The sequence below is a fragment of the Anguilla anguilla genome, chromosome 17 (genome assembly GCF_013347855.1).
Source record: "Anguilla anguilla isolate fAngAng1 chromosome 17, fAngAng1.pri, whole genome shotgun sequence".
Taxonomy (NCBI): Eukaryota; Metazoa; Chordata; class Actinopteri; order Anguilliformes; family Anguillidae; genus Anguilla; species Anguilla anguilla.
The window spans coordinates 11,483,675-11,494,579 of NC_049217.1; the positions used below are offsets into that span (position 1 = coordinate 11,483,675).

Consider the following 10,905-nt stretch of genomic DNA (forward strand, 5'->3'; position numbering starts at 1 on the left):
ATTTTTCAATGTTACCGGCCAATGCCGGAACTTTATAATCTCTCAGTGAAGCCAACAGTTACCGGAACTATAGTACTACAGTAGAACGGTATACAGAGAGGTGTCTTCTGGGTGAAATTGGATCTCTGCTTGTCGTATTAGTGTAATTCTGTTGTGTACCATTAGATGTCAGTCTAAGCCGATTATGGAAAAGAACTGTACAATCTTTGCCTGTGCCTTGCTTGATCGCAAAATCCTGGCGAACAAGGAATGAACATTACTAAAATTACTAAAAATTTAGGAATATTTTCCTGAAATGTTTTTAGTTGTATTTGCACAAATATAATTGTAATGTGGGAGAAACAACTTTAAATAAAATGAAATACGAAAGGAAAATGTATCTGATTTCTCTATGAGCGCATGTGCGGATGCAAGGGTAGTGTAGTCCACATCTTTAAGCATGAATTTTGAAATTTTAACTAAATTAAATTTTCTTTTGAGTTTGGCAGCTAGGGTCCACATTCCAGTTTTTTAAAAGCAGTTTTAAATTATGCTTAAAATGTAATTCCATAATGCTGGATTAAAATTCCAGTTTGTAAATTATATTGTCTATGGAGCTTCTGCATATTACAGATATTGCATTGCCTAGTCTTGAGTACAGATTATGCTGTGTGTAAACATATATTTAGTAGACATTCTGTGAATCAGAAAACTCTATTATAATGTGCGTGTCCAAATGGAGGAAGTCAATCCATAGCAGTATATTTGACCTGGCCCTGGGGGTCATATGTCTTCAAAGGAGCAATAGTAAGATACATGCAGTGCACTTCAGGGTCCAGAGGGGGAAAATCCTCCCCATGGTTTCATATAAAATATGTTGACTAATATTAATATTGATTTTATGTTATATAATACAATGTGCATGAAACATATGCCAGCATGAGCAATGGTATTTCAATATACTGTAGCACTGCAGTCACACAGATTACTTTAATCCTACAGTATAGACAGGGGAAAACAGTACGTTCTAGAAATGACCAAAACACACGCCCTGTCCACGAAGGGCATTTTGTGTCCTGTCTGATTTGTTAGCGAAATCCTTTCCACCCAGCACCTGTTACTGACATATTGCTCCCCTTCATTCATTCGGATGTCCTGCTTTACCCCCTCCCCCAAACCCCCCCAAACTGAGTCATTCTACCAATTGGGCTTCACCCCCTTGCCCAGCACCACTGCAGGAGTCAAACGCTCGTGTCACTACTTGGCAACCTTTTCCCTGTTTGTAAATGAATACGGGCCCGTAACTGGGCCAGCAGCTAAATTAGAGTCTTTAAACGGAGTATCATCTTAAGTATATAACCCCCAGGTCTGCACTTGCTCCTGTCTCTTTCTGCTGCACCCCCCAGCGCTGCGCACAGCCATGGTCAGTGTCTCTCCGTCTTTCCTGTGTGATTTGTGTCTTTCACAGGGTTTCCGTGTCCGGTCACCTCTCTCTGAGGTGCTCAGTGTGTGCGTATGGCGTTTACACGTCTGCTTATGTGTGACTAACGGCGGTCATGTTTTCTGATGATATAGCGATGTGTTGTGGCACCCGGATACGTACTTCCCTTGTCGGTGTGTCAGAGATCAGCCAGCAGCACCCACAGCCACGATCCTAACATTAAATGTGAAGTTTGATTCTGATCCTGGGTCAGTCATTGAGAGGGAAAGGGCAGAAAAGGTGGCTGTTTTTGTCTGAGGTCTCCCACGTGTCGCCACGTGGAGCGGGGGAAATGGCGGCCTGGCATGTCTCACGAGGTTCCAACACCTGGATGACCGCCAGGTCATTTACAAACTACTGATAGCTGGAGGAGGGACTGCAAAGTTTTCCCACAGACCACAGCCTCAGACATTTCTGACACTGTTCTCTCTCTGATTGAGAATCACATGCCTTTTCTGAGAATACCCAGTGAATTTTATGCTCAGAATACTCAAATGATTCAACCAATTATTGAAAAGGTCCATATAATTGACAATGACCTCAACATTCAACAAAGTAATTGAATTAAAATGCGCTGGACAGAATTCAAAATGCGACAAGTTTATGATGTTAATATCTTCTGTGATGTTTGACTGTTTCTGGTACTGGTGACAGGTCTTCCTCTCTCTTCGTTTAGTGTGGAAACTCTCCTGCAATCAGTCCTGCTCTGATAGCACTTTGCTACAGTAAAGTGTGTTTCATATGTTAACTGACTCAGTATGTACGCTGTTTACTGTACTTATGCACGCTCATATTCTGCTCTCTCATACCGCATTCTGATTGGCCCACTCTTTTTTCCATTCTTTCTTCTTTTACCTTATTGGTTAATCAGTACTATCTTCATATATTGTTGATGCGCTGCAGGAGTGTAAGTATATGCATTTGTTGTATTACGATTTTTTTAAGCTGAGGGTTGACCCTTAGACCTTACAATATGACCATCACGACTCAACCCAGATGAGAGAAATACTGACAAGTTTAAAGAATCTTTTGGTTCAAAGAATGAAGAAGATTTAATTTATACTGCCTTTTAGCACAACCAAGCATCTGTTTCTCTCCATGGACCCTGAGCTGAAACCGGAGCCTGACACTCTGGGAATTGTGTGGGCGGGAGACGGCAACCTCCACCTTTCACTTTCTGTGCCTCATGGACACTGTCAGATGCGGTCTTAAACATTCAGGGAAACTGAAGAAACGTTATTAGAGAAACTGAATCCGAATGTGAATTATAGCCAAGCTTCTGGTCTCTCGACCTGACTAGCATCGAAGAGGATAAGCACATAGGATAAATGTAGGGGGCTGATGTCACCAAGAATCCCTCCTTTATGTTCACATCATACTCCCATTGAAAGGTGATCATTAACTTCCGTGTTTTTTATAACAAGTGGGCCTTTATAACTGTGACCACGCCCCTTTTCTCCAGGGGCCCAATGAGGACCAAGGGGGGCCAAAAGCACAGGCTTAAGGTACTGAGAAGGTACCACGGAAGCACTAGTGCAGTTGTGGAAATGCAGCCCCTGCAATGTTTGTGTGTGTGTGTGCGTGCGCGCGTGCGTTTCATTCCCCTCTCCACCCACAGTCTCACCGGAAGTTCCACGCCCCCCGGCACGGTCACATGGGCTTCCTGCCCCACAAGCGGAGCCGCAAGCACCGGGGGAGGGTGCGCAGCTGGCCCAAGGACGACCCCTCCAAGCCCGTGCACCTCACCGCCTTCCTGGGGTACAAGGCCGGCATGACCCACACCCTGCGCGAGATGCACCGCACTGCCATGAGTACGTCCTGTCCCGCCCCGTCCCGTCCCGTCCCGTCCCGTCCCGTCCCCGCACAGCAGAGGAAACTCAGCACAGGGGCTCCCAAAAACTATGGCACCCCCAGGAAGGAATCATTCACTCGCAGGAATATTTAGATTGCATTCACATTCACTTGTTTCAATAAGCACTTTTTCTTACTTTAAAATGTCTGGTTTTCACATCTTTATAGTACAACCTATGTATGTACTTATAAAATGTTTATGTTTTACTAAATACCTGCATGTCTTGTATAGATCTGTCATTTAATTTAATCACAACTAAAACATGCCTCCATGTGCTAGTGTGTTAAATAGCCACTGCATTGCAGCCTGGAATGATTGTTGGATAAAGGTGTCAGCAGTTTTATTGTGGGGGAGTGGGTCCTGGGGGTAGGTCATTTTTGGGGGCCATAACATGAGAATAGGAATCCTTAGTGAATTGTTGAAAGGTCTTCTGGCTTTTAACCAGTGGGATGTGGGCTTGAGAGCTGTGTCAGTGGAAGGGGTGCCTTTGACCTTCAGTGAGCCAGAGAGCTGATAGGATGCTATGCCCTGTAACCTTCCCCCTTTTCTTCCTGCTGACCAATAGAGGTATCGAAAAGAGAGGAGGTTGAGGCGGTGACCATCCTGGAGACGCCCCCCATCATAGTGGTGGGAGTGGTGGGGTACATTGATACCATCCGCGGTCTGCGAGCTTTTAAGACCATCTTCGCCGAGCACATCAGCGACGAGTGCAAACGCCGCTTCTACAAGAACTGGTGCGTGTGCCCGAGAGTCACGGCAAAGAGAAAAAAACAGTTCACTCCTTCAAGTTGGAACCATATATGGGGGCAGACTGTATTTTGAAATGTATTTTAACATTTTTTCAAATTAGGTTCATGAAATTGTAAAAAAAAAAAAAAAAAGATAATTGTTATTAGCTTATTGCCATAAATGCATTCTGCTGCTTAATGGACACATCACCACCTGGTCACTTTATTTGAAATATTGAAGACTGTGTAACCATCGTCGCCCTTATGAATGTGTGTCTCAGGTATAAGAGCAAGAAGAAGGCCTTCACCAAGTACTCTAAGAAGTGGCAGGATGAGACGGGCAAGAAACAGCTGGAGAAGGACTTTGCTGCCATGAAGAAGTACTGCTCTGTGATCCGCGTCATTGTCCACTCACAGGTGAGAGGGAGATCCGCTTCGGCTCCTGTGGAGACTTTGGCACAGATCCGCTAGACTAACCAGATGATCAGCTCCATTTACTTCAATTGCTCCTCATGGAGCAGTTTGATTTGAAACTTTAATTGGATGCTGTGTTTATTGGATAATTAACCTTCTGGGGGTTTGTGGTATTATTTCAGGTTTACTGTATGCTTTTGATTGTCCCAGAAAGTCCCAAGCCACTTGTACAGTGATGTTGCAGTGATTCAATTATAGCATTATTTCACTATTATAAACATAAATATAATCTTGTATATTATACACTCCTTTCCTTGAGTACAATGCTCTCAGATTGCATGTACCACAGGGAATAGTTCCAAAACTAATTGATATTGAACTACCCATACAAGCTGCTTTGGAGTTACTTGAAGTGTATTTTCTTCCTTTAGACTGCAAACCCCCAAATGCCCCTATGCCAGCTATTGTAAAGATCATCAGTAAACATTTGTAAATAATGATAACATCCTTCATTGAATAACCATCTGGGTCATCTGAAACTTTCAGGACTCGCACTGAGTTTATGACCACATGTAGGCGAAAGATTCAAACTGCCCCTGTGTCTGTCCCCCATACATCCCCTGGGGTGTACCATTGCATCTTGCATATCTGCCCTCTGAACATGGGGGTATGGGGTTACAAATGGCAGTTTAAAAATAATCCCGCTGGCAAAACCTACATTTAGAAACATGCCTCAGCTTAGAACTTAATAATGAAATTACTCAACCTCACACTCCGTCATCTGTGTCGTGAAGTGTGTAGTTCTGTTTGGAAAAAATAAGCCATTGAAGCCTATATTGAAGTAAAACCTTGTATAGTCTATAGCAGGGGTGTCAAACTCCAGTCCTGGAGGGCCGCAGTGTCTGCTGGGTTTCAGCAGACACTGCGGCCACTGTCAGTAGACAGCGTAGGAGTGATTTATCTGAGTCATTGATTGGCTAAAGAGACCACACATTTTGTTCTCAAGGCCTTATTGGCTGCTGAGTGAAAGGACAACGGAAATACCTGTAGATGCCGTGGCCTGGAGTTTGACATAGTATATGTCAATGGTGTAGTATATAAAACTGATTATGAGTGGATTATGAGTAATAAATGCAGTGAAGGAGATAATGCAGTTTGTGCTCTCTCACTTGTTCCTGTCTAAGCAGGTGAGTATTAGCAGTGGCTAATGGGCTGAGCTAGAGAGAGGGAGAGAGCTGGTGTGGCTGTGAAGGGCTGTTTATGATTGTGCAGATGTGCTCACGTAGGAATGTGTGTACGTACATGTATGAGCATGTGTATGTACATCTATGAGTGTGTGCATGTATGTACATGTGTAATACATGTGTGTAAATATTTTTGCGTTTATATGTATGTGTGTAATTGTATGTGTTTATGTATGTGTGTAATTGTATGCGTTTATGTATGTGTGTCATTTTGAGTGCAAACATATGTGTGTAAATTTGTGCGTTCATATGTACATGTGTAATTGTGTGTGTTTGTCTAAATTGAGTGCATTCATATGTGTGTAATTGTGCCTTTCTGCAGATGCGCCTGCTGCCTCTCAGGCAGAAGAAAGCCCATGTGATGGAGGTGCAGCTGAACGGAGGCAGTGTGGCGGAGAAGGTGGACTGGGTCAGGGAGAAGCTGGAGCAGCCCGTCCCCGTCACCAGCGTCTTCTCTCAGGACGAGATGATCGACATCATCGGAGTCACCAAGGGCCACGGCATGAAAGGTTAGGCAGCCACACAAAGCTTTTATTATGCATCACCCACACTGGGACGTCCTCTGTTTCAGTGCCAGGGCAGTGCTGGGTCTAGTTTTTGTCATGCAGTGCCCCCTTGTGTACACAGTCATTGACAAAGATTCACTGGGTTGAAGGGATTGTTAATGTCTTTAAGCTCTATTTTTACCCCCGTGGTTCATCCCAGGTAAATTACTGCCGCTGAGGCTGATTCATTCTGTTTCCTCAGGCATGACCAGCTGTCCATGTTCAGGTTGATTCATTTTTATGTGTTTCCCCAGGGGTGACCAGTTGCCTGAAGGCCAGACTGATCCATTTTGTACATTTCTTCAGGGGTCCACCAGCTGTCTGACAGCCGGACTGATCCATTCTCCGTTACCCCAGGGGTGACCAGTCATCCGAAGGCCAACCTGATCGATTCTGTGTGTTTTCCCAGGGGTGACCAGTCGCTGGCGCACTAAGAAACTGCCTAGGAAGACTCATAAGGGCCTGCGGAAAGTGGCGTGTATTGGTGCGTGGCACCCCGCCCGCGTGGGCTACACCATTGCCCGCGCTGGCCAGAAGGGCTACCACCATCGCACTGAGATCAACAAGAAGGTCTGACTCTGCACCACCACACTCGCACAGACACAGTGTTGCGTTTAATCGATTCAAGCTGATCTCGCGGAAGGTGTATCTGCAGCAGCATGGGCGCCCCCTGGTGACTACAGTGAGATAAGCTCTAGTGACAGATTTAACAATCCGTAATAGATAAACTCATGGTCTCCCATGTGGCTCAGTTGGTAAGGCTGCTCACTACAAGCACAGTCTTTTAACCTAAAACATACGTCCATGGCTTTGTCATTGTGCCAAAGTTGCCCCTATCTATTCTGAGTGCCTGCAGGTTACCGGTGAGAGATCAGTGCTAGCTCTCCTGTAGCACAAGTATTCTCTGGGGACTGCACATGCTTTAGACATAGTGTAGCAGCCTGGGCTACATTGCTATGACGAGAGGAAAGCACAGTCAATGATTCTATCCTGTAACTTGTTGGCTGCAGTTTGTAATCCCGGACGGGGCACAGCTGTCATGCCCCAGCGCCCACGTCGCTCGATTCAGTGGCTTCAGCAAATATCCAGCTGTCTGGTGCCAAACGGTAGCATGTAAAACCAGGAAGCTATGCAGGCGACTCCGGGGAGCTGCATCTGCTGAGCCTGTGCATAATGTGATGTGATAAATAATGTAGCGCCCTGGCCATAACCTCACCGCATTGACGGTGTACTGTACTGTACACTCTGTGTGCTGCTTCCAGCTGCTGTTTCTGCCACTAAACTGTGAATTACTATTGCACAGACCTCTCTCCATAAATGAGCAACATTTGCTTTTTCTCTAATAGGCTTAACTAGTGCACAGTCAATCCTAGGTTTTCACATTTGTGGCCTAACCTCCCACCTCTTGGGTTACTGTCACTCTTAAACCCCAATTTATGCACTTGTCTTATCAAGTGGTTCTGGATAAAAGCGTCTGCCAGGTGCCTGTAATGTAATATAATTCTGTAACTCTGTCTTCTGAGTTACTGAAACAGTGTCACTTGTTCAGTTTTTTTTGAATGAACGTGTTTGGGGAGACTGCTTGTCTGGTTAATGCGGTGTGCGGTAACACGCATTTCGGTCAATTTGACCTTATTCAAGTCTCATACTTTCATGCATTGACATATCAATGGATATTTTATTCCTGTCATTATATGAGGATTGAGTCTCCCAGCTCCAGGTCCAATGCCAGATAAGCAGAGTGCCGGTTTAAATATTCTGTTGTCTGATTACTTTGTAATTTTGAACTGCATTTTTAAATGTTTTTTCTCCTGTTCCTAGATCTATCGTATCGGGAAAGGAGTCCATGTTCAGGACGGCAAAGTGGTCCACAACAATGCCTCCACCAACTACGACACAACACAGAAGACCATCACCCCCATGGTACTGGAACTGCAGGAGCTAAACTGGGACTTCTAAAGAACAGTATAAACCCAAGCAGGCACAGTCTGTTTGGGCAGGCCCAGAGGACAGAGAGATTATCTGGATCAGAGTTAATTAAATTGGGTTAAGAAGAAGCGGTAAAGACAGACTGTGATGTCTGTGCCTTCTAGTGTCATGAACAGAATGTAAACACACAAATGCAATGTAAACAAAATGTTTACATTGTTTCTGTTTGGCACAAATGCAAGGTTAAATTATTCTATTCTAACAAAGTTTCATTACAGTACACTCATATCAGGATCCAGAACATAGTCAGAGTTAGAAGAATATATCAGGAATATATCAGTGGTAACAAGAATAACCAGAACCCAGGGAAAGTGTTTGGTTGGTTATATCGAACATTTACAAATCTATCTCATCAAATTCAGTCACAAATTCAGACATTTCCTGTGATTACATTTGCTTGAAACTACTAAACTATTTTGTTTTATTTTATTTCTATAAACAGACCAGGGCTGCTGGGTGGCTCATCCTGTTAAGGCACTGTTCAAGTGCATGGATTCACTGATCTGTACATCATCTGGATGTACTGAGCTCACCTTATGAGCCTATGCACATGCTGTAAAGCTCAGTGACTATAGAGAACATATGCAGACTACCAATACATTTTTTAAAATCAGCATTGCACATCAGTAATTCTGATTGACTATTTTTCCCTATCTCCTGTTCTTCGCTCATTCTTTTCTCCTCTCCTCCTCTCTCATTGTGCTGTTTTCTGACTTTAGGGTGGGTTTCCTCAGTATGGCGATGTAAACAATGACTTCATCATGCTGAAGGGCTGTGTCATGGGCACTAGGAAACGTGTCATCACCCTCAGGAAGGTACAGCTCCCCAGCTGAAACTTTAGAGCCATTACACATTTATTCTAGTTTGTTTCTATGGATGATGCTTCTCCATTAACTGGTAGAGTAATAGAAGGTGCTGCAGTTTATCTAAAGTTATTAGCCATTAGAGTTTTGGAAATTGAGTTTTAGTGGTTTTTTTTTTTTTTTAAATCTCCAGTGAGCCAAAATACACATTGTGTGATCAGTTACACCAAGTAACATGCCTATGTGTGTGTGTGTGTGTGTGTGTGTGTCTGACTGTGTCTGTGCCACAGTCCCTCCTGGTACACACCAGCCGCAAGTCCAAGGAGGCCATCGAGCTCAAGTTCATTGACACCACCTCCAAGTTTGGTCACGGTCGCTTCCAGACAGCCCAGGAGAAACTGGCTTTCATGGTGAGTAACCCAATCATCGCCTGGCCCCCTTTCACCTTATTCACGCCCCTCCCAACTGCCATCCAGGCCCCTTTCCCCATAACCGCCACCCAGCCCCCTTTCACCATAACCACCACCCAGCCCCCTATCACCATAACCACCACCCAGCCCCCTTTCACCATAACCACCACCCAGCCCCCTATCACCATAACCGCCACCCAGCCCCCTTTCACCATAACCGCCACCCAGCCCCCTTTCACCATAACCACCACCCAGCCCCCTTTCACCATAACCACCACCCAGCCCCCTTTCACCATAACCACCACCCAGCCCCCTTTCACCATAACCGCCACCCAGCCCCCTTTCCCCATAACCACCACCCAGCCCCCTTTCACCATAACCACCACCCAGCCCCCTTTCACCATAACCACCACCCAGCCCCCTTTCACCATAACCACCACCCAGCCCCCTTTCCCCATAACCACCACCCAGCCCCCTTTCACCATAACCACCACCCAGCCCCCTTTCACCATAACCGCCACCCAGCCCCCTTTCACCAGAACCACCACCCAGCCCCCTTTCACCATAACCACCACCCAGCCCCCTTTCACCATAACCACCACCCAGCCCCCTTTCACCATAACCACCACCCAGCCCCCTTTCACCATAACCACCACCCAGCCCCCTTTCACCATAACCGCCACCCAGCCCTCTCTGGAGCCTCCTCCCCTGTGAGCCAAACCCCGCCCCCTTTTACTTAAACCGCCGCCCAGTTCCCTTCTACTCAAACTGCCCTTCAATGCCCTCTTTGGAGCCTCCTCCTGCACAAGGGAGGGGGTTTGTGGCCAAGTCTGCAGCCAGCGATAACTGCGTCACTCACTGGGGCACTGCCCTTAGCAAGGCACTTAACCTGAACTTCTTTAGTTTAAAATATCCAGCTATATCAATGGACAGTACGTTAAAAAAAAATTTAAGAGCTGTGTGAATTGCTCAAGATAAGTTGTCTGCTAAGCAAATACAGAACACTTCTGGCGGAACTCAAAAAAGCAGTCCAGAGCACACATTGTTTTTGACAAAATCCTGACCCCCCCATTCTGACCACCAGGGCCCCCTGAAGAAGGATCTGCTGAAGAAAGTGGCAGAAGCTCAGCCTGAGGAGGTTTAGGGGGACCAGGGGTTCACTGAAAATGGTATAAAATATCTACAATATAAAATATTAGTGTTATACAAATGAATAAATATCCCTTCATATCCTCCACTCAACTGTGTTTTATCCCAGTTGTATAATTATATTTGTAGATTTTTTTCATTGGTATGTATTTCTCTTCCCTGGAAAATCTAAATGAATATGAATTGTATTGCATATACTTTTCAATAGTAGTTATCTGCCTCTTTGTGGTAAAATATCCCCCTTGATTGGGGTATATCTTTCATTTTTTTTCTTTCCACTGTGTGGTAGTTGTGTCAGGAGGTATGTTCACA

General features: G+C 45.1%; 1 protein-coding gene across 1 annotated transcript; it reads left to right on the forward strand.

Annotated features, from left to right (window-relative positions):
• The first annotated feature begins 1,242 nt into the window (after positions 1 to 1,242).
• LOC118216511 (60S ribosomal protein L3-like) lies at positions 1,243 to 10,795 on the forward strand. The gene is made up of 10 exons (XM_035397742.1): positions 1,243 to 1,402; positions 3,078 to 3,270; positions 3,877 to 4,045; positions 4,321 to 4,456; positions 6,020 to 6,206; positions 6,652 to 6,812; positions 8,064 to 8,165; positions 8,951 to 9,046; positions 9,325 to 9,444; positions 10,529 to 10,795. The coding sequence occupies exons 1-10, from the start codon at positions 1,400 to 1,402 to the stop codon at positions 10,586 to 10,588; spliced, it is 1,227 nt and encodes a 408-aa protein (XP_035253633.1). The 5' UTR covers positions 1,243 to 1,399; the 3' UTR covers positions 10,589 to 10,795.
• Positions 10,796 to 10,905: the final 110 nt, after the last annotated feature.